At 44.9% G+C, this 24,528-nt stretch overlaps 3 protein-coding genes across 8 annotated transcripts in view; 2 read left to right on the forward strand and 1 right to left on the reverse strand.

The window, feature by feature from the left end:
- SDR42E1 (short chain dehydrogenase/reductase family 42E, member 1) overlaps nucleotides 1–24,528 on the forward strand; it is a 326,449-nt gene that overhangs the window by 225,435 nt on the left and 76,486 nt on the right. The gene's annotated exons all lie outside the window — the stretch shown is intronic.
- Nucleotides 1–24,528, reverse strand: part of PLCG2 (phospholipase C gamma 2) — a 239,888-nt gene that overhangs the window by 173,485 nt on the left and 41,875 nt on the right. For 4 of the 6 annotated variants that reach the window (XM_068259935.1, XM_068259934.1, XM_068259930.1 and 1 more), the window contains exon 2: nucleotides 2,337–2,581. In XM_068259935.1, the coding sequence (XP_068116036.1) occupies nucleotides 2,337–2,535 (199 nt within the window). In that variant the 5' untranslated portion in view covers nucleotides 2,536–2,581. Of the gene's footprint in view, nucleotides 1–2,336; nucleotides 2,582–2,679; nucleotides 2,865–24,528 lie in introns of those variants that run through there. The other 2 variants (XM_068259932.1, XM_068259931.1) reach the window with 2 other exon arrangements.
- LOC137537789 (piggyBac transposable element-derived protein 4-like) lies at nucleotides 6,257–7,972 on the forward strand. The gene has a single exon (XM_068259752.1). It carries the CDS (start codon nucleotides 6,257–6,259, stop codon nucleotides 7,970–7,972), a length of 1,716 nt encoding a protein of 571 aa, XP_068115853.1.

Below are 24,528 nucleotides of genomic sequence, written 5' to 3' on the forward strand. Positions count from 1 at the left end.
ATAGGGGCTTTACTTTTAACCGCTAAAGTCGGCACAGAATTACATGAAAATTTGCTTAATTACGTGAAATTCTGGATGGATTACGCAAAATCAATTGCCTGTCCAAACCGTAATTATGTGTGACCGAAATTGCAAAACATTAGGCAAAATTTCAGATACCAGTAATCGTAATTAGCAGATTACCATCATCACCGGGCCTGGATTTTCATCACAGGAGCCTATAGGGACAGATGTCCTGGCACCTTAGACTTCATCCTCCATGAACCTACAAACCGCCGCTGAAGCACAGTGTACTGGTTGGCCCGGCTGTCACTTCTCCCTTACTTCCCTTGCTTGTCATAGGTAGCTACAGGTGTCTCCTAGTATTAGGTAGCCAGAAGTACCCTTAGTATTAAGTAGGTAGAGGCAGGGCCGGTTTAAGCAACAATGGGGCCCCAGAGCAAAATGAACCTGGGGCCCCCCCCCCAACAGATACCCCGGAGCAAAAATTGGCATTAAGGGACCTTTTTTGCAGCTGGTATAGTCAGGGTTTCAAGCCCCAATCAGTCGGAGCTCCACATTCTTGCTATCCCAGCCTGCATGGGGGACAAGGGGTTAACAAGTTTCAGGAGGGGGGGGCCCACATAATTAAAAAAAAAAAATTCCCACACTCTAAACATAAAAAAAAAATTGGGAAAATAGGAAAAAAATGCCAGGGATCTTCATACAGCCATATTGTGGCTGTATAGCGATCCCTGGCCAAAGCGCTGTGGCTGCGTATGGACCCCCTGGAAACCCTGTCAGGAAATGTATTGCTCTTTCTTTTGATACATGTAAAATTACACTACCGTTAGGTACTAAAAGTGACATTTACCGCATTTAAAAGTATACTTTTTTCCTTCGAAACTTTAAAATCGATTTTCTCAAAAACTATAAGGTCTTTTTGAAAAATTGTTTTTTCCTCTTATTCCCAATGATCTCCTTAACATATCCTGAAAATTTAGGGTTTCTAGAATTTAAGGTGGATTTGCTATTAACCATTAACCACTTTGTCCTCCTTGACGTATAAAAACGTCAAGGAGGACAGGCGCGCTCCCGCGGCAGGATCGCACGCGTGCACGCGCACTCCCGGCCGCGGATTCGGTAGCCACGGAATCAATGTATCGGGCTATGGAGCCCGATCACTGATTCCTCTCCCCCGCTGAAAAAGCGACAGCTTCTCTCGAAAGCTTCGCTTTTTCTGAAGCTATGTCCCTCTAAGCGTACATTGTACGCTTAGAGTGACGTCATGTAAACAAACTCAAGAAAAAAACATTACAATACACAAATATTTCCCCAAATAAAACACTTTTATATCCCACCCTCCCAAAAATGCCCACATAAAATGTTTAATAAAAAAAAACAAAAAACATTACTATAAAAAAAAAACACATAAATATTTACCTAAGGGTCTAAACTTTTTAAATATCTATATAAAGATGAAATATTTCTCTCTATTTTTTTTTTTTTATAAGCTTGTAAATAGTGATGAATGCAAAACGGAAAAAATGCTCTTTTATTTACAAATAAAATATTGTCGCGATACACTGTGATAGGGACATAATTTAAACGGTGAAATAACCGTGACAAATGGGCAATTACAATATGTGGGTTTTAATTATGGAGGCATGTATTATTTTAAAACTATAATGGCCGAAAACTGACAAATAATGAATTTTTTCATTTTTTTTCTTATTCTTACTGTTAAAATGCATTTACAGTAAGGTAGCTCTTAGCAAAATGTACCCCCCAAAGAAAGCCTAACTGGTGGCGGAAAAAACAAGATATAGATCAGTTCATTGTGATAAGTAGTGATAAAGTTATAGGCTAATGAATGGGAGGTGAACATTGCTCGGATGCATAAAGTGAAAACGACTGAGAGCCTAAGTGGTTAAAGTCGTCTGTTTTTTAAATGTGTATTTTTTTCCCTTTGAAACTTTAAAATCAATTTTCTCAAAAACTATAAGGTCGGTTTGAAATTTTTTTTCCTCTTGTAGCCACTGGGGGCTCCTACAAGCTCTGGGGCCCTGGGGCAGCTGCCTCCTTTGCCTCTATAGTAGCGCCGGCCCTGGGTAGAGGTGCCCCTAACTAAAGGGAGATCTGGTCAGTGGAATACTGAAAGCTAGGTCAGTAACCTCTCATTTACAGTCCCCTCGGGACTCTGCATAGGGTAGGAGGTGGGGAAGGAATAGGGGAGGAGAGTGAGCCACCTTACCATCATCAGGCGCCTGTAGGCACGTGCCTACAGTGCCTTATGGTAAATCCAGCCCTGATCATCACTATTAATATGGGAGGGAAGGAAAGATTAGAGGACTTACAGAAGCCTTCAATTTTGTCGGCAGTCTTGCTCCACGCCACCTGGAAGGTTTCCATGATCACTTGGATGGTCCTTCTCTCCGGCTGAGACTTCTTGTAGTTATATATGGTCATCACAGTCCCCAGTTCGAGGGTCCTCTTGATTTGACTCCTTTCATACTCCGGGAGGGCCCGGAGTTCAGTGCTTTGTCTGCGAGCCATGATCCTCAGTCCCCGATCCCTCCGCCACGCTCACCTCTCAAAACCCCTGCGGGATAAAAGAGTCCAGTGAATATAGATCCATAGTGTGCATGTTGTGGTTACACATATTACACTGGATGAGCAGAAAATATGTACGTTACTCACATAGACACATCTATCTACACATAACCTTTCTGTAACGTGCTCTTCCTCTGTCTCCAGCTATAATTATCCCCAAACTCTCGGAAAATCACTGTGTCACATTCCTGAACCCACCTGATGAGGATTATAACATCATCAGTCTAGTCTCATTGCATTGCCTAGCAGCAGAGCAATGGGAAGGGATGAGGCCTGCTCCCTTACTGAACGTACTGGACTACACTTCCCATGACCCCTTGTGGTGGCTGTTAACTGCTATTATTCCACATGCCAAATAGCAATCAAGAATTGGTGGAGTAGGGGTGTCTAGTGTATAATGTGACCAAGCATTAAAAACTATTTCAGGAATTTTGTCATTTTAGATTTCGGTGGTGTAAAGGAAAATGGCCATTGATGACTGTATCCCAAGTATAAGCTGTTACCATGTGCCTATAACTTATTCTGTAGGTAGCAGAGATCAGCACACACTGCAGCTAGTTTACTATTAGTACAGGCACCGAGTAACTGCTTATACACATACCTCCCAACATTTTGAGATAAGAAAGAGGCACACTTAGGCCACACCCCTGCCACACCCCAAATCACCCACCCCTAGTCACGCATACCATGGAGATTTCGTAGGAAAATTATGTTGTTTTATAATTCAAAACACACTGGTCCTTTTTATCCTGGTCCAATTACTTTCATATTAACATGTGAAAATAAGAAACATAAGTTTAAAGAATAATAACATTTAGAGTATATTAAAGATATATATACATATTTCTGTACATGAATCCTGAAAGTAGTGGAACAAATGGGGGAGAAAGAGGGATAGACGGACAGGGTTCCAAAAGAGGAACTGCCCCTCCAAAAGAGGGACAGTTGGGAGCTATGCTTATACTGTACATACTGTACTTAGTGTAGCAGAGATCAGCACAAACTGCAGCTAATTTACTATCAGTACAGACACAGAGTAACAGTTTATATTGTATATTCTGGAGGTAGCAGAGATCAGCACACACTGCAGCTAGTTTATTATCAGAAAATGCACGGATAAACAGCTTATATTGTACACACTGGGGGTAGCAGAGATCAGCACACACTGCAGCTAGTTTACTATCAGTACAGGCACAGAGTAACAGCTTATATTGTACAAATTACTTTGAACAGCACCACTGAATTAATTTGTACAGCACCACAGAATTTGTTGTTGCTTTATAAATCAATAATAATAATAATACAAATAGAAAGCAGAGCTCAGCACAAAGTGCAGCTAGTTTACTATCAATACAGGCACAGAGTAACAGTTATACTGTACATACTGGAGGTAGCAAAAACCAGCACACGCTGTAGCTAGTTTACTATCAGTACAGGTGCAGAGTAACAGCTTGCTGTACATACTGAGGGTAGCAGAGAACAGCACACATTGCAGCTAGTTTACTATCAGTGCAGGCGCCGCAGAGTAACAGCTCACACTGTACATACTAGAGGTAGCAGAGATCAGCACACACTGCAGCTAGTTTACTATCAGTGCAGGTGCAAAGTAACAGCTCATACTGTACATACTAGAGGTAGCAGAGATCAGCACACACTGCAGCTAGTTTACTATTGGTATAGGCACAGGGTAATAGAATAGCAGACAGAAAACCACATCAACCCCTCCCTCTAAACCCCCTCCCCCAACCCACCCACCACATTGACACCTCTCCCCCAGCAAAATAAGTGCGATCTTTATGGCTTCATTCACATTGCATGTAAAAGACAACTTACAAAGTCGGTCATGTAACCCCCATTTTGGTTAGTTTGGTCAGTTTCTATGCTACATCTACATTTTCGTGCGCATTATTACTCTTACTGTTAACGCGATTACTGCTAAATGTGTGCGTTTTGCAGTAATGCACCGCATGCAGGGACATACTACACACTCTCAAGTCAGGATTGAAATCTAGTATTATGAAAATGTAAACGCTGAAAGCCACAGAACCAGCAGTAATAAAGGACACCAGTAAACATGGATTGGCGTAGATATACATGATGCTATTTGTATGTTGGGGATGGCGTTCGCTAAATAAGTGAGACGCGTGTCACAGCTGTGATGGGAAGAATGACAATACATCATGGAGATATTACACCGAGATTCTGCCACTCTCCTTCCTCCTCATACCTGACAGAGTGTCTCAATCTGCCTAATGCACAGGAAAATGAAGTGCGTAGCTTTCAATCAAAGCAACATCAGGGAATTTACACAACATATTTGCAGGATACGGGTTTTATCTGCAGTGATGGAGAAGCGGTAAACTGCTTTCATCCATTCATTAAACACAACACAGGAGATGGGGAAATGAGGCACCTATTATCCTGCACTCTATAAGAAGCACTCTTGACAAGAGAACTAAGTCACCTCAAACAGCACCTGTAGCAAGGCTCAGATACACATACTGTATACTGTGTTGAGAATCTAAGATATACAGTACACACTGCATGGTTCTCAACATGTGGTACATGTATCCCAAGGGGTACTTCTGATGTGTCCGGGGGGATTTCTGATTGGTCAGGTGGGAGGGAGGGGAACTTCCGAAGGGTCCAGGGGGGCAGGGACTTCTGATGGGTCTAGGGGGGACTTCCAATGAGTCCAGGGGGGACTTCTGATGGGTCCAGGGGGATTTCCGATTGGTCGGGTGGGACTTCCGATGGGTCCAGGGGGGACTTCTGATGGATCCAGGGGGGACTTCTGATAGGTCCAGGGGGGACATAGGCTTGATATACTTAACCCTCTGGCAGATAATCCCGACACTGTATCGGGGTGAAAAAAGATGCCCATTTAGATCATCCCGATACAGTGTCGGGGTAAAAAAAAAAAGTTTTCCAGCACTTTACCATGGGTTGCCCTGGTACAGGGTGCGCAGTCCCCTTTCTCCGGACGGTCCCCAGTGTCTCTGATGCCTTCTGGTCAGGACGAGCCTTCAGATCCCGCCCTCCGATCCCGTCCTCTGGTCCCCTCCGGTTCGCATCTCTTTCCGCATCTCTTTCCGTGTCCCTCCACCCTCTTGTGCCCTCCGATCCTCTCCTCTGGGCCTTCCGATCACGTCCTCTGGGCCACCGATCCCGTCCTCTGGGCCACCGATCCCGTCCTCTGGTCCCCTCCGGTCCCTCCGGTCCCTCCTCCTTTCGCGTCTCCTTCCTCCTCTCCTTTAGCCACACGCAATGACGTCGCACGTGAAGTCGACGCTAGGGGGCGCGGCGGTAAATTTGAATTTGTATTGGATTGAATACACATGTATCCAATCCAATACTCAGTAAAAAATAACAAGTTTGAAACAGTATAAATAAAATGACACATAGGAAAAAAAAAAACACCATTTGCTGTTTGGATTTTGCTGGTGACACTTGCACTGATATTTCTGGTTTTGACCCTTGCTTGGACTATCGACTATTCTATCGACTGCCGCCTGGATTTGACCCTTGCTTTTTGATAACGACAACGCTTTGATTGCCGCCTGGATTTGACCCTTGCTTTTGGATAACGACGACGCTTTGATTGCCACCTGGATTGACCCTTGCTCCGAATAACGACTACGTTTTTTCTGCCGCCTGCCCTGTAATGGCTTCCAGCTCCCGTAGACGCCTCTCCCCGCGAACCCTGATGCAGGAGTTTGATGACAGCGAGGATGAGCAGCTGTTATTCTCAGACTCAAGTGACAGCTATGTGGCGAACATGTCATCATCTGACTCAGAGTCTGACAGCGATGACTTCACCGAAGAGGTTGAGAGCATCCGCACATGGATCGCTAAAGACCCTACCCAGAATAATCCTGCCCCCCCGCGATTCCCATTTACAGGCGAACCCGGCCAAAAAGTTCCCTGTGATCCTAACCCCCTGGCCTATTTGAAACTTTTTTTGGACGAGGCCATAATCCAAATTATAGTGGAGGAGACCAACCGCTATGCGGAACAGCAGCCTGGTCCATTCAGGAGGTTTGCTAGGGGAAAAAGGTGGGAACCAGTCACCCAGGATGATATATGGCTATTCCTGGCCATCCTCATCCTCCAAGGGGTTGTGGGGAAATCCCGGCAGACATCATATTGGAGCACCAACCGACTGATTGCTACACCTTTTTTTGCGACTGTCATGTCAAAAAACAGATTTAGCCTCATCATGAAAAACCTGCATTTCATGAATAATGAGACCTTTGATGAGGCCACCCATCCTGCCCCCAAACTGTGGAAGATCTACGACCTATTTCAAATGGTCATACGCAAATTTCAGTCCGTGTATGTTCCAGAAAGAGACGTTAGCGTAGATGAAAGCCTAATGGCGTATAAGGGGAGACTTGCCTGGAAACAGTATATCTCTTCCAAGCGTGCCAGATTTGGGATAAAATCGTTTGTATTGTGCGAATCTAATTCCGGATATATTTGGAATGCCATTATATACACTGGTAAAGGCACACAATTTGACCCCAGCTACAGCCAGTTTGGCCTTGCATCTGCCTCTGTCCTCTCCCTCATTTCACCGCTTCTTGGTCAGGGATATTGCCTGACCACAGATAATTACTACACCTCCCCTGAACTATATGAACACCTCATCAGACACAAGACTGATTCATATGGCACTGTCCGGCCTAACCGTCGCAATCTGCCATCAGCCTTTTCAGCTCAGAAGCTGAAGCCAGGGGAAATCACAGCATGGCAGAAGGGTAAACTGATGGCCCTCCGCTGGAAGGACAAAAAAGATGTTTCCGTTTTGTCAACAGTCCATAACACTGACACTGCTGCAGCCAAGAATCGTGCTGGGAAGACAATCCAGAAACCCCAGGTCATTCTGGATTATAATCAGACAATGGGTGGGGTGGACCGTGCTGACCAGTGCATAACATTCTACCCCGTTGTGCGCAAACAGCAGCGCAAATATTACAAAAAAATCTTTAGACATCTGGTGGAGCAGTGTCTTTGGAATTCTTATGTCCTCTACAAGAAACAAAATGACAGGCCTCTTCCTCACTTTGACTACATTTTGAAGGTTTGTGAGGAAATATGCTTACAACATCAGCAACCACAATCTGAGGCGAATAGACCAGGACGTCGTGCCTCCTATGTCGTAAATCCAGTGCGACTAACAGGACGTCATTTTGTAGAGCATGTGCCACCCACTGAGCGCAAAGCAACACCTACCCGCATGTGCGTGGTGTGCTGCTCTAAGAGGGGGCCGAATGGAAAAAAGGTGCGCAAGGAGACGCGCTTTTACTGCCCTGAATGTGATGTAGGACTTTGTGCTGTCCCTTGCTTTAAAATATTTCATACTCAGGAAGTGTATTGATGTTTCAATACTTTTTGTGCTGCAACTGCTGCTTGATCTGAATTAAGATGTTTTGTTTACGTATTGTTACTATTAAATGTTTTTTTTTGCCATGATTTTCATGTTTTATTATTTTATTATGCTTAGGATAAGCACTAGAACCTTGTTTGCTAATGATTTGGTAAGTTACAGGCCTGAAATATTAAAAAAAAAATTCATTGGAAAATTCCATAGACTTTTTTGGACAGAAATTAAGGGAGAATTGAAACGCCCAGGAGGTTAAAGGACCACTATCACAAAAAATGTTTTCAATTTAAAATACGTGTAAACACATACAAGTAAGAAGGCCCTTTCTCTCAGATTAAAATGAGCCATAAATAAATTTTCTCCTATGGTACTGTCATTTACAGTAGATAGTAGAAATATGACAGAACTGACAGGTTTTGAACTAGTCCATCTCTTCATGATGGATTTTCATGGTTTCAATTATTTTTTTTACAAAAGTACTATCTGGAAAGGATCTCTACATGCACGCACACACGCACGCACGCACACACCTGTTTGCTTGCTATTTTGGCAGTTGGACTCAGCAACTGGCAATCAGTAAGGCCCCATTCACACTAGAGTGTTTTGCCGGCGATTTTGGCAAAACGCTCAAGCGCCAGCGCTTTTTAACCACTTCCCGACCGCCCCCAGCCGATGGGCGGCGGCAAAGTCCGGGCCCAAACGACTGCAATACGCCCATCGGCGGGGGCGGCTGCGGGTGTTGCTATGCGGCGATCGCGTCATTTGTGACACGATCAGCCGCCGGGGACTGGCTCCGCCCCCCGTTCGCTGTAACCCGCCGGCCGTTCGGAAGCGCCGGCGGGTTACTAGCACCCGGATCGCCGCATGAACTTGGTATAATAGGCTTTGTAATGTATACAAAGCCTATTATACTGGCTGCCTCCTGCCCTGGTGGTCCCAGTGTCTGAGGGACCACCAGGGCAGGCTGCAGCCACCCTAGTCTGCACCCAAGCACACTGATTTCCCCCCCCCCCTGCCCCCTGATCGCCCACAGCACCCCTCAGACCCCCCCTGCCCACCCCCCAGACCACTGTTTGCACCCAGTCACCCCCCTAATCACCCATCAATCACTCCCTGTCACTATCTGTCAACGCTATTTTTTTTTTTAGTCCCTAATCTGCCCCCTACTCCCTCCTGATCACCCCCCCCCCCCCCCGTGTACTGTATGCATCTATCCCCCCTGATCACCTGTCAATCATCCGTCAATCACCCGTCAATCACCCCCTGTCACTGCCACCCATCAATCAGCCCCTAACCTGCCCCTTGCGGGCAATCTGATCACCCACCCACACCAATAGATCGCCCGCAGATCCGACATCAGATCACCTCCCAAGTGCAGTGTTTACATCTCTTCTCTCCTCTAAACACCCACTAATTACCCATCAATCACCCATCAATCACCCCCTATCACCACCTGTCACTGTTACCCATCAGATTAGACCCTAATCTGCCCCTTGCGGGCACCCAATCACCCGCCCACACGCTCAGATTGCCCTCAGACCCCCCCTTATCAATTCGCCAGTGCAATATGTACATCTGTTATTCTCTGTAATAACCCACTGATCACCTGTCAATCACCTATCAATCACCCATCAATCACCCCCTGTCACTGCCACCCATCAATCACCCCCTGTCACTGCCACTCATCAATCAGCCCCTAACCTGCCCCTTGCGGGCAAGATTTTATTTTTTGTCACAAGTTAGCGGAAATTGATATGTATTGTTTTTTTTTCACAAAGTGTCATTTTCCGCTAACTTGTGACAAAAAAAAAAAATCTTCTATGAACTCACCATACTCCTAACAGAATACCTTGGGGTGTCTTCTTTCTAAAATGGGGTCACTTGTGGGGTTCCTATACTGCCCTGGCATTTTAGGGGCCCTAAACCGTGAGCAGTAGTCTAGAATCCAAATGCCTCAAAATGACCTGTGAATAGGACGTTGGGCCCCTTAGCGCACCTAGGTTGCAAAAAAGTGTCACACATGTGGTATCGCCGTACTCAGAAGAAGTAGTATATTGTGTTTTGGGGTGTATTTTTACACATACCCATGGGTGGGAGAAATCTCTCTGTAAATGGACAATTGTGTGTAAAAAAAATCAAACAATTGTCATTTACAGAGATATTTCTCCCACCCAGCATGGGTATGTGTAAAAATACACCCCAAAACACATTATACTACTTCTCCTGAGTACGGCGGTACCACATGTGTGGCACTTTTTTGCACCCTAAGTGCGCTAAGGGGCCCAAAGTCCAATGAGTACCTTTAGGATTTCACAGGTCATTTTGCGACATTTGGTTTCAAGACTACTCCTCACGGTTTAGGGCCCCTAAAATGCCAGGGCAGTATAGGAACCCCACAAATGACCCCATTTTAGAAAGAAGACACCCCAAGGTATTCCGTTAGGAGTATGGTGAGTTCATAGAAGATTTTATTTTTTGTCACAAGTTAGCGGAAAATGACACTTTGTGAAAAAAAAAAACAATTAAAATCAATTTCCGCTAACTTGTGACAAAAAAAAAATCTTCTATGAACTCACCATCCTCCTAACGGAATACCTTGGGGTGTCTTCTTTCTAAAATGGGGTAATTTGTGGGGTTCCTATACTGTCCTGGCATTTTAGGGGCCCTAAACCGTGAGGAGTAGTCTTGAAACGAAATTTCTCAAAATGACCTGTGAAATCCTAAAGGTACTCATTGGACTTTGGGCCCCTTAGCGCAGTTAGGGTGCAAAAAAGTGCCACACATGTGGTATCGCCGTACTCGGGAGAAGTAGTATAATGTGTTTTGGGGTGTATTTTTCCACATACCCATGCTGAGTGGGAGAAATATCTCTATAAATAGACAATTGTGTGTAAAAAAAAATAAAACAATTGTCATTTACGGAGATATTTCTCCCACCCAGCATGGGTATGTGTAAAAATACACCCCAAAACACATTATACTACTTCTCCTGAGTACGGCGATACCACATGTGTGGCACTTTTTTGCAGCCTAACTGCGCTAAGGGGCCCAAAGTCCAATGAGCATCTTTAGGCTTTACAGGGGTGCTTACAGTTAGGCACCCCCCAAAATGCCAGGACAGTGAACACACCCCACAAATGACCCCATTTTGGAAAGTAGACACTTCAAGGTATTCAGAGAGGAGCATAGTGAGTCCGTGGCAGATTTCATTTTTTTTTGTCGCAAGTTAGAAGAAATGGAAACTTTTTTTTGTTTTTTTTTGTCCCAAAGTGTCATTTTCCGCTAACTTGTGACAAAAAATAAAATCTTCTATGAACTCACCATGCCTCTCACTGAATACTTTGGGATGTCTTCTTTCCAAAATGGGGTAATTTGGGGGGTATTTGTACTATCCTGGAATTTTAGCCCCACATAAAACCTGACAGGTGCGCAGAAAAGTCAGAGATGCTTGAAAATGGGAAAATTCACTTTTGGCACCATAGTTTGTAAACGCTATAACTTTTACCCAATCCAATAAATATACACTGAATGGGTTTTTTTTTATCAAAGACATGTAGCAGAATAACTTTCGCGCTCAAATGTATAGGAAATTTTACTTTATTTGAAAAATGACAGCACGGCAAGTTAAAAAAGTAATTTTTTTGACAAAATTCATGTCTTTTTTGATGAATATAATAAAAAGTAAAACTTGCAGCAGCAATCAAATAGCACCAAAAGAAAGCTGTATTAGTGACAAGAAAAGGAGGTAAAATTCCTTTAGGTGGTAGGTTGTATGACCGAGCAATAAATGGGCTAGTCCAAAACCTATCACAGATCTTTACTGACTACTGTAAGTGACAGCACCAGAGGAGAAAAGTAATGTATAGCTCATTTTACTCTGGAAGAAATGTACTTTTTCTTTGTAATTTTTAAATGTATTTTAAATGTTTCAGTTTTTCAAGACAGTGGTCCTTTAACCACTTTACCCCCGCGCGTACGGATTTCTCCGCCCCTTTTTCCATCCTTTCACCCCCAGGGACGGAGAAATCCGTACTTTGCGCACTCCCGCCGCTGTCCGCGTTCCCGCTCGTAAACACGCCGCCCGCCGCTAGTAAACACGCCGCCGCCCGCTCGCCCAGAGATCAACGAACGGGAAAATCCATTCCCGTTCGTTGATCTAAGCCCCGCAATGACCTGCTGCCGCTCGGCTGAGCAGCGCGATCATTGTGAAAAAATAACAAAGTCCCAGCCTCTTTCTACTTCCTGCAAGAGTCCGGAAGGACGCTTGCAGGTAGCATGAAACAAATTGGTAATGTTGCCATCTTGTGGCCAAATAGTAAAACTACACCCTAACCATTTTCTACACACAAATAAACTTGTTTTACACAAAAAATTAACTCCTTACCTCCCACACTCCCCAATTTTTTTTTTTTGTAATTAAAAAAATAATAAAAAATTTACAATAAAAAAAAAAACATAAATAGTTACCTTAGGGACTGAACTTTTTAAATATTTATGTCAAGAGGGTATAACACTGTTACTTTATAAACTATGGGCTTGTAATTAGGGATGGACGCAAAACTGAAAAAAATGCACCTTTATTTCCAACTAAAATATTGGCGCCAAACATTGTGATAGGGACATAATTTAAACGGTTTTATAACCGAGATAAATAGGCATATACATTTCATGGGTTTTAATTACAGTAGCATGCATTATTTAAAAACTATAAAGGGCGAAAACTGAAATATAATGATTTTTTTCCCACATTTTTTCCTATTTTCCCATTAAAACACATTTAGAATAAAATTATTCTTGGCATAATGTCCCACCTAAAGAAAGCCTAATTGGTGGCGAAAAAAACAAGATATAGTTCATTTCATTGCGATAAGTAATGATAAAGTTATAGGCGAATGAATGGAAGGAGCGCTGAAAGGTGAAAATTGCTCTGGTGGTCAGGGGGTAAAACCCCTCAGTGGTGAAGTGGTTAAAGTGGGCCTGAACTCTTGCACAGGACAGAAGGAAAACATAGAGAAATGTATTTACAGAGTTTAATCCCACCTCATCACAAGTTGTCATTTGATCTCTCAACTGTGTTAGCTGGCTGCCACAGCAGATAAGCTAATTTGAAAACACATGATGTCAATATGATGTCAACACAATATGTCTGCTTCGATGAAAGCAGGAAGTAGAAACAGTGCAGATTTATTTTAGGATTTGTATCAGCTGTAACAAATATATGTTTTTCTTTAAAGTGACACTGAAGCTGAAAAAAACTTACGATATAATGAATTGTATGTGTAGTACGGATAATTCATAGAACATAAGCAGCAAAGAAAAGAGTATAATATTTTCAGTTATATAGGCTTTTTTAATAAAATTGCATAATTCTCTAATATTTACAGTTCACAAACTACACTCTGCACTTTAAACTATGAAACACAACAGAACTAATGATCCTTTGAACTTTCCTGCAGGAAAAACCTTAAAGGGACACTTAAGTCAAACAAAAAAAATGAGTTTTACTCACCTGGGGCTTCCAATAGCCCGCTGCAGCTGTCCGGTGCCCTCGCCATCTCCCTCCGATCCTCCTGGCCCCGCCGGCAGCCATTTCCTGTTTTGGTGACAGGAGCTGACAGGCTGGGGACGCGAGTGATTCTTCGCTTTCCTGGCCACAATAGCGCCATCTATGCTGCTATAGCATATATCATATACCATATAGCAGCATAGAGGGTGCTAATGTGTCTGGGAACGCGAAGAATCACTCGTGTCCCCAGCCGGTCAGCTCCTGTCACCGAAACAGGAAGTGGCTGCTGGCGGGGCCAGGAGGATCGGAGGGAGACGGCGAGGGCACCGGACAGCTGCAGGGGGGTATTGGAAGCCCTAGGTGAGTAAAACTCATTTTTTTGTTTGACTTAAGTGTCCCTTTAAGTAAACAAGAAACAGGTTGAGATAAGTGCTTCAGAAAACAGAACTGTAGCCAACCTAGCTTGGCCAGAGAGCTCAGAGAAGATATCTTGCAGGGATAACAACTGAAGCTTCTTAACTCTTCCTGTACTGGAACAACATGAAGCTCATATCTGTGCTGCTAATGTTCTATTTCTTAGCTGTACTACACATACAAATCATTAAGTTTATTTCATTTCAGATTCCCTTTAAAAAGTTATTATGCTGTTGCGTATCTTTTAGAGCAGAGAGGAAGTTCTGAGTTCAGCTCTGCTTTAAGTAAACGCATTTAGAGTTTTAGAAAATGATGAATCCTATGTGAGGACACAACAATAAAAGTTGTTTAAATAATACCTTTAGTGGCTAAATGCTTAATATTTCTTTCTAGCTTTCAAAACTTTAAAGGGATACTGTAGGGGGTCGGGGGAAAATGAGTTGAAGTTACCCGGGGCTTCTAATGGTCCCCTGCAGGTATCCTGTGCCCGCGCAGCTACTCACCGATGCTCCGGCCCCGCCTCCAGTTCACTTCTGGAATTTCAGACTTTAAAGTCAGAAAACCACTGCGCCTGCGTTGCCGTGTCCTCACTCCCGCTGATGTCACCAGGAGCGCACGGCGCAGGCACAGACCATACTGGGCCTGCGCAGTACGCTCCTGGTGCCATCAGCGGGAGTGAGGACACAGCTGCGCAGGCGCAGTGGTTTTCAGACTTTAAAGTCTGAAATTCCAGAAGTGAACCGGAGGCGGGGCCGGAGCATTGGGGAGTGGCTGCGCGGGCACAGGATGTCTGTGGGGGACCACTAGAAGCCCCAGGTAATTTCAACTCCTTTTCCCCTGAGCCCCCTACAGTGTCCCTTTAAGCTTCTTCATCAAGCATGATACAAAACTGGATCAGAACCGTAGAAGTGTCGAAAGCTTGCAAGGAAATCCTGCACAGTACTCTGTAATAAAAAAAAAGTTCCCCTGGGGGGTACTCACCTCGGTAGGTGGAAGCCTCTGGATCCTATCGAGGCTTCCCCCGTCCTATGTTTACCTTTTCCTGTTCCGGCGGAGACCTTCGCCTGCGCAGTAGAGCGCACCTGACTTGGATCGGCTTTTTCTGCCTATTTCCGAGCCGAGAGCCACTACTGCACCTGCACTGGAGCCGGGAAGGTAAATATTTACATGCCCGGTGTTCGGAGGGGCCCAACGAGACCATCGTGGGAGACAGGAGGACAGGGAAAGCCTCGATAGGATCCAGAGGCTTCCCCCCAGGGGAGTACCCCCCAGGGGAATTTTTTAATGTTACAGATCCTCTTTAAAAAGTACCACCTAAACAAATTTTGCTGTTATATCTTCGGATTCTCTCCATGACTATAGCTCTGTGCACTCAACAAAAGTCGCTTTAAACAAACAACCAACGTCCCAGAAACGACTTTACCAGCCAAAAAGACAAACGAGTCTTTCCAATGATGTCGTCCGCCGTCTTTCAAATACACCACGCCCACAAACGGAAGTGACAGTACGCATAACATGCACGCATTCTGTAGAACAATGTTGTTTAAACGACATTGTACACAAGTGGCCTACTGCACGGTGTCTGCCCAACAGTCGTCTGAGTGATCTGCCAGATGGATAGGGCACATTGGCCAATATCGGCTGCTCACCGTTGTCATTTGGTTGCATCTCCCTACATGATTGTCAACCAATACAGCGAAATTGGTTATTTGTCGGAAGTCTCTAATTACTTATGTTGATCATGTGTACATAGCTTAACACTAGACCACATATAACTGGATAAATCCTATATAAACAAAAAATGAAACAATCAAGTGGCACCCAGGTTTAAATTGATTGGTCCGATATCAAGCTGCATATATTCTCATAAAAAATGACATTCATTAGCATAAACTCAGAAATATTTGCATATCATTGATCATCCCTACTGATGACTGTGCCACGATTACATATATCTTTGTCAAGGGAAGCTTGAGATAATATTTGCCATGCCGGGGATACTTGGGGCACACAGACTAGTTTACACATCAATGAAGTGTTGAGAAAGTTTGGCGCCACGTGTTACTGGGATAACACACATCGTTATTGTAACACACAGATTATCAGGCATTACCCCGGTAAAACGCGTGCTGCTAATAGTATAAAGAGCAGTAAGATTGATGTGTATTACCTGTGCATGGCAGAATTACTGGCCTTTCCTGCATCAGGTCCTTGGTTACAAAAGTGGGATTTATCTTTAGTTGTCTTTACAATTAAGTGTAAAAGTTCTTTATCCCCTCCCGTGCAGCTATGGATCCCTGTCCCCTCCTGTGTAGCTATAGCAGTAATGGATCCGTATCACCTTCTGTGTAGCTATAGCAGTACTGGATCCCTGTCCCCTCCTGTGTAGCTATAGCAGTAATGGATCCGTATCACCTTCTGTGTAGCTATAGCAGTACTGGATCCCTGTCCCCTCCTGTGTAACTATAGCAGTACTGGATCCATGTCCCCTCATGTGTCGCTATAGTAGTAATGGATCCCTGTCCCCTCGTGTGTCGCTATAGCAGTAATGGATCCCTCTCCCCTCCTGTGTCGCTATAGCAGTAATGGATCCCTGTCCCCTCCTGTGTTGCTATAGCAGTAATGGATCCCTGCCCCCTGCTGTGTAGCTATAGCAGTAATGGATCCCTGTCCCCTCCTGTGTAGCTATAGCAGTAATGGATCCCTGACTCCTCCTGTGTAGATATAGCAGTAATGGATCCCTGTCCCCTCCTGTGTAACTATTGCAGTAATGGATCCCTGTCCCCTCCTGTGTAGCTATAACAGTAATGGATCCCTGTCCCCTCCTGTGTAGCTATAGCAGTAATGGATCCCTTTCCCCTCCTGTGTAACTATAGCAGTAATAGATCCCTGACTTCTCCTGTGTAGCTATAGCAGTAATGGATCCCTGTCCGCTCCTGTATAACTATAGCAGTAATGGATCCATGTCCCCTCCTGTGTAGCTATAATAGTAATGGATCCCTGTCCCTTCCTGTGTAGCTATAGCAGTATTGGATCCCTGTTCCCTCCTGTGTAGCTATAGCAGCAATGGATCCTTACCCCCTCCTGTATGCCCATAGCAGTAATGGATCCCTGTCCCCTCCTGTGTAGCTATAGCAGGAATGGATCCCTGTCCCCTCCTGAGTAGCTATAGCAGTAATGGATCCTTATCCTCTCCTGTGTAGCTATAGCATTACCTGATCCCTGTCCCCTCCTAAGTAGTTATATCAGTAATGAATCCCTGTCCCCTTCTGTGTCGCTATATCAGTAATGGATCCCTGTCCCCTCCTGTGTCGCTATAGCAGTAATGGATCCCTGCCCCTTTCTGTGTAGCTAAAGCAGGAATGGATCCCTGTCCCCTCCTGAGTAGCTATAGCAGTAATGGATCCTTATCCTCTCCTGTGTAGCTATAGCATTAACTGATCCCTGTCCCCTCCTAAGTAGTTATATCAGTAATGGATCCCTGTCCCCTCCTGTGTAGTTATAGCAGTAATGGATCCCTGTCCCCTCCTGTGTAGCTATAGCAGCAATGGATCCCTGTCCCCTCCTGTGTAACTATAGCAGTAACGGATCCCTGTCCCCTCCTGTTTAGTTATAGCAGTAATGGATCCCTGTCCCCTCCTGTGCAGCTATAGCAGTAATGGGTCCCTGTCACCTCCTGTGCAGCTATAGCAGTAATGGATCCCTGTCCATCCTGTGTGGCATTAGCAGTAATGGATCCATGTCCCCTCCTGTGCAGCTATACCAGAAAATGATCACTGTGCCCTCCTGTGCAGCTGTAGCAGTAATGAATCCTTATCCCCTCCTTTATGGCTTTAGCAGTAATGGATCCCTGTCCCCTCCTGTGTAGCTATAGCAGTAATGGATCCCTTTCCCCTCCTGTGTAACTATAGCAGTAATAGATCCCTGACTTCTCCTGTGTAGTTATAGCAGTAATGGATTCCTGTCCGCTCCTGTATAACTATAGCAGTAATGGATCCATGTCCCCTCCTGTGTAGCTATAATAGTAATGGATCCCTGTCCCTTGCTGTGTAGCTATAGCAGTATTGGATCCCTGTTCCCTCCTGTGTAGCTATAGCAGCAATGGATCCTTATCCCCTCCTGTATGCCCATAGCAGTAATGGATCCCTGTCCCCTCCTGTGTAGCTATAGCAGGAATGGATCCCTGTCCCCTCCTGAGTAGCTATAGCAGTAATGGATCCTTATCCTCTCCTGTCCCCTCCTAAGTAGTTATATCAGTAATGAATCCCTGTCCCCTCCTGTGTCGCTATATCAGTAATGGATCCCTGTCCCCTCCTGTGTCGCTATAGCAGTAATGGATCCCTGCCCCCTCCTGTGTAGCTATAGCAGGAATGGATTCCTGTCCCCTCCTGAGTAGCTATAGCAGTAATGGATCCCTGTCCCCTCCTGTGTCGCTATAGCAGTAATGGATCCCTGCCCCCTCCTGTGTAGCTATAGCAGGAATGGATTCCTGTCCCCTCCTGAGTAGCTATAGCAGTAATGGATCCTTATCCTCTCCTGTGTAGCTATAGCATTAACTGATCCCTGTCCCCTCCTAAGTAGTTATATCAGTAATGGATCCCTGTCCCCTCCTGTGTAGTTATAGCAGTAATGGATCCCTGTCACCTCCTGTGTAGCTATAGCAGTAATGGATCCCTGTCCCCTCCTGTGTAACTAAAGCAGTAACAGATCCCTGTCCCCTCCTGTTTAGTTATAGCAGTAATGGATCCCTGTCCCCTCCTGTGCAGCTATAGCAGTAATGGGTCCCTGTCCTCTCCTGTGCCGCTATAGCAGTAATGGATCCCTGTCCCCTCCTATGCAGCTAGAGCAGTAATGGATCCCTGTCCCCTCCTGTGTGGCATTAGCAGTAATGGATCCATGTCCCCTCCTGTGCAGCTATACCAGAAAATGATCCCTGTGCCCTCCTGTGCAGCTGTAGCAGTAATGAATCCTTATCCCCTCCTCTATGGCTTTAGCAGTAATGGATCCCTGTCCCCTCCGGTGCAGCTACAGCATTGTCCTATGATGTATGTTATTTTATATGAAGATCGCTGCATTGCTTTGGCAGTCTATTCTGCTATAGTATAATTAGATGCTACTTGTAAGCTAAAGGCAATGATTAGTTACTATAATGTAAGCATACTTTTGTATTAGATGTTCCTGTGTGGGTGTTCGCCTTTCTTTATGGCGTTTTCTGTATATGTGAATGCTGGGATGACGTCCGTCTGAACTGAAGCACAGATATTATCATCGGCTCTTCTATCTGAGCGTGTTGTTCATTTCGGTGCACCGCTCCTTTCATTCATTTGACAATGATACAGTTCTTTCCGTTCAGCCCGCTGTATATTGCAGGGAACGTTACGGCGCTTTATGGACCAGGCATCCGTGGCCAGATGGACCCTTGACCCAACGCTGTGTGCCAGAGATGACACCACTTGCCTTTAAACATCACAGTACAGTTTGGGTATCGCCTTTTTTGAGAAATAATTGCGGCCTGGTATCTTACACTGCGCTGTGTGGCTTTGCTTTTGTGTGCTGCTTTTCCTCAGGAGGTCATCCCATTGCAGTTTGTGCTTTATAATCATGTACCTTCATAAGGTAGTTGTCCCTACGCGGGTCTTGGTCTTTCCACGGCTCAATTTTCGGTGGCAGAGAGTACAGATGGCATTGCTCTCATCTGAGGCAGACACACAAAAAAATGTCCACACCGCTGAGCCCTGGGATGATGTCACTTTGGTGATGGCTGCCAACGGAGTGTTAAGTGGGGTGCCAAAATCAGAGCAGGAGGAGGAATATATGTTACGCTTTTGTGAGGATCTGCTTGGCAGCCTGCGCAGGCAGGCAGCCTTTTGACCACTGTTCAGGTCTGCATTCTGCAGGTCTCTGGAAGAGAGACCTTTTGTCAGTTGTGCAGCTTGCTGCTGAGGAATTTGCATACGTTTGTCATGCAGATTGCCTAGCCACATCCTTTGTGGGCTTGCTCTATATATACCATGAGATATCACAGACCTGGGCTGGTCATAAGGGTTAGTCCTGTGAAACACTCCTGGAGTGTCAGCCTTGCTCTTTGTTTAAAGATTAGCTTAGAGTAATTCCTGGGACTGCACTAGGCAGGTTCCCTAGTGCAGTTAGGATTGCATATCTGTTTTGTTTGTCTGTTGCGATTGTCCTGTCCCAGCGGTAGTCGACAGGAGATCGTTCTGATCTTTGTTCTTGGAGTATAGCTGGAGCAGCGGTTGCTACCAGCTATCTCATCTGCCTGTCTAGCTTGGATCGCACTCGCCTTGCGCTAGTGCTGTGGATCCTTCTGATCTGTCTTGCCTGGATCGCACTCGCCTTGCGCTAGTGCTGTGGATCCTTCTGTTCTGTCTTCCTGGATCGCACTAGCCTCTTGCGCTAGTTCTGTGGATTCTATCTCTCACTTATTCCTGTTTTCTTGTATCTGTCTTGTCTGCTACGAACGCTTGCTGGAGGCTCGGTGAGGTAACCGTTAAGCAAGCGCTCGCGTCCTCTGTTTCATGTTTGTCTGTCGGTGGTTAGTTAGGCGTGCTTGTCTCTGTTGTGCTTAACACGCGGAGACCGCGCATAAACTTGTGCACTGTTGCGAATGAGTGCGGTGTTCGCGTTTAGTTAGCGTTTGTTATTTTCCTTATCTCCTCATTGTATTATTTGCTGTGCCTTTGCTACTCTCGTGCTCTGCCTTGCTGTAGCCTTGTGTCACCTCTGGCAATCGCCTCTCTCGCGATTGCGTTCCTGCTTCGTATCTGCTGTTGTGTGTGCACTGTCGCGGGTTGGTGACTAGATTGGTGCACACACATACCTTCTGTCGCTTTGCTCTCTCTCTTTCAGGGCTATCTTGCCCTGCGTTTCTTCCCTTCGTACAATTCCTGTCTTGCGTCTGTGGCAGGGCAGAGGAGCTGTTCCTCTGCACTCCACAGCTCCACCTGCCGACAGGAATTTCCCTCTACAGGTGCATTGCACCTTTTGCTGGGTTCCCACAAATTACACGCTTGTGGAGGATTTCCGCCGTGTCAGCGCACGCCTTGTGCGCTGATCACGGAGAGAATTCCACAATCGTTACAGCTTTCGTGTGGAAGCTGAGGAAGATGAGGTGTTCTGTGTTAAATAGTCAACTACGTCCTAACAATATTGGGGGTTGATGGCACGTGCCTTCTTCTGAACACTGTACTTTGGTCAACGAGGGCTGCACGAAATCACAACAGCGCGACCTCGAACAGACCTGCCGGGTAGCCTGCCTCTGCCTTTTGTTTTTTCCATATTGGGGGGGGGGATGAAGTGAAAGGTATGCACTGACTTGACTAATACGATGTGTGGTTACACAGGTGCAGCGAAAAGGTTGCAGTGACCACTGGTGCAACAATGTGCGGTTACACCGGTGCAGTGAAAAGGTGACTGCTGGTACAACAATGTGTGGTTACACAGGTGCAGTGAAAAGGTTGCAGTGACTGCTGGTACAACAATGTGCGGTTACACAGGTGCAGTGAACAGGTATGCAGTGACTGGTGTATAAAACTGCGTGCTGTTACACAGGAGCAGTGAAAGGTATGCACGGACTGGTATCAATACAATGTGCAGCTGTCACACACACAGGTTTAGTGAACAGGTATGAAGTGACTGGTATATAACACTGTGTGCTGTCACGCAGGTGCAGTGAACAGGTATGCAGTGACTGGTATCAATACAATGTGCAGCTGTCACACACACAGGTGCAGTGAACAATTATGCAGTGACTGCAGGTATATAACACTGCGTGCTGTCACGCAGGTGCAGAGAACATGAACAGGTATGCACGGTCGGACTGGTATTACAAATGTGCAGCTGTCACAGACACAGGTGCAGTGAAAAGGTAGGCACTGAATGTTCTGGGCCTTGCACAGTATAGCAATTAGCAAGGGCCAGCTGCGACAGACAGGGCTGTATAATGCAGTTTCAGTGGCACACACACACACACACACACAAAAAAAAAATACATTATCTCTGAAAAGAGCTCTTTTTGTGGTGCTTTTCTACAAAAAATATCAGCTAGGAGCAAGCTACAAGAGCCTAACTAAGCTTTCCCTATCTCTGCAGCAGGTTCCTCTCCCTTCTCTCACTACTGCAGCAACACCGAGTGAGATAATGGCCGATGCAGCTGCCTTAAATATGGGGGGGGGAGGGACTCCAGGAGGGAGTGCAGCCTGATTGGCTGTCATCTGTCTGCTGACTGTGATGTAGAGGGTCAAAGTTTAGCCTAATGATGTAGTATAGGGGCGGGTCAAACTTGCCATAAAGTTCACGTTTCGATGCAAACCACTGATGTTCGTGCGAATAAGTTTGCGGCCGAACCGTTCGGGACAATTCTATTGCTGAATGGTGTCCCACTTCACAGCGAACAATTCTACTTACAGAGAGGAGAGGTGAACAAGGCGATTATTACAAACGCCTGTTCACCATTCTACTGAGAGTACAACTTAAAAAAGTGGTGAGCTGCAACTAAAGGCAGCTATACTTCCTAACTTTTACCACCCCACAGCTAACTTGAAAGGGAACCTAGCATCATTTTTAACTCCCAGGGCAGCTCAATAGCACATTGAAAATGTATGCTAAAAAATGTGGCTCATTAACAAAAAAAACTTTCATATTACCTCATCTTTACATTTAGGGGTTAATTACAGGCAGCATTCTTCTACTCCAGCCACCTAGCCATCCTCCACAGAAAATGAAAGGCAGAGAAGGCCTCTTCTCATTAGACTTAATTGTCCAGTAGCTGAGATCGAACAAACCCATTCAGCATTAGGGAGGGGTGAGGAGGGGGGGCCCTATTCTTCAAACAGGTAAGATAAGTTACACTTGATGAACTTCACACCAACCCTGGATAATGGCAATGAGAAGGGGGGGGGGAAGTGAGTTCTCAAACATGGCAGCCCTTTCAGGTATTTGAAACCATGAGCTGCTAAGGCTTGAAGAAATGTAAAGATTTGAAACCGAGAGCCTAATATAGTGTAGTACGTCTTAGTAAATGGAACAAGACAAAACAACAACGAGTAATATACTCACAAGTCTGGGTTACCACTAAGGCAACCACTGGAAATGCAGGTGGGAAAAATTATAACCTGACCCCACTCAGGTTTAAGAAGTCGCTCTCTGTAGACAGGAAAAAATGGGGGTACACCCTTCCACCAAGGGTGGACTAGATCAATGGAGAATGAGGAGTAACAGAGGCACCAAATTAGAGTAAAATATTTTAAAAACAATTTAAAAGGAGGGGGGTTGGTGGTTACCACTGTGTTAATGAGAAGGTCCAGCGCCAACTGTGACAGTTGGCGCTGGACCTTCTCATTGACACAGTCGTGCGTATCTCCAAAATTGATTGCCTGATGAAGCGGGCTTCAGACCCGTGAAACGCGTTGCTTGCCTGGAGATTTTTAAATAAATTATATTGTCTATTTATATACGACTCATTGGCTGGTCACTATATACTTGAGGGTGGTAACCACCAACCCCCCTCCTTTTAAATTGTTTTTAAAATATTTTACTCTAATTTGGTGCCTCTGTTACTCCTCATTCTCCATGAGCTGCTAAGATCGTGTTAACACTCCCACCCTCCATGGCTAACCTTAACCTATTTTGGTTCCTGGACGTAGTTTCTACGTCCAGGAACCATGCACGCTACCGCGCGCTCCCGCGGCCGATCGCGCGCGTGCACGCGCACTCCCAGCCGCGGATTCGGTAGCCAGGGAATCAATGTATCGGGCTATGGTGCCCGATCATTGATTCCTCTCCCCCGCTGAAAAAGCGACAGCTTCTCTCGGAAGCTGCGCCTTTTCTGGCCGTTCCCTTCCCGTTGCGTCACTGTAAGCGTGTGTTACGCTTAGAGTGACGTCATGTAAACAAACTCATGGCCGCCATCTTGTGGCCAAAAAGTAATACTACACCTGTAAGAAAAAAAAATTTAAAATTAACACACATTTACATTATAAATCTATTGTTTACCTCCCACCCTCCCAAAACTACCCAAATAAAATGTTTACTATAAAAAAAACAAAAACATTACAATTAAAAAAAAAAAGTAAATATTTACCTAAGGGCCTAAACTTTTTAAATATCAATGTAAAGATGAAATATATTTCTATATTTTTTTTATTTTAAACTTGTAAATAGTGATAGATGCAAAATGGAAAAAATGCACCTTTATTTCCAAATAAAATATTGTCGCCATACATTGTGATAGGGACATAATTTTAACGGTGTAAAACTGGGACATATGGGCAAATACAATACGTGAGTTTTAATTATGGAGGCATGTATTATTTTAAAACTATAATGGCTAAAAACTGAGAAATAATGAATTTTTCCATTTTTTTCTTATTCTTCCTGTTAAAATGCATGTACAGTAAAGTGGCTCTTAGCAAAATGTACCACCCAAAGAAAGCCTATTTGATGGCGGAAAAAACAAGATATAGATCAGTGCATTGTGATAAGTAGTGATAAAGTTATAGGCTAATGAATGGGAGGTGAACATTTCTCAGGTGAAAACAACGGAACCTGAATGGGTTAACCACCCCATACTCCTCCCCCCTCCTCCACCACCTTATAAAAAAAAAACCTGGTA

This window comes from Hyperolius riggenbachi, chromosome 11 (assembly GCF_040937935.1).
Source record: "Hyperolius riggenbachi isolate aHypRig1 chromosome 11, aHypRig1.pri, whole genome shotgun sequence".
Lineage (NCBI taxonomy): Eukaryota > Metazoa > Chordata > Amphibia > Anura > Hyperoliidae > Hyperolius > Hyperolius riggenbachi.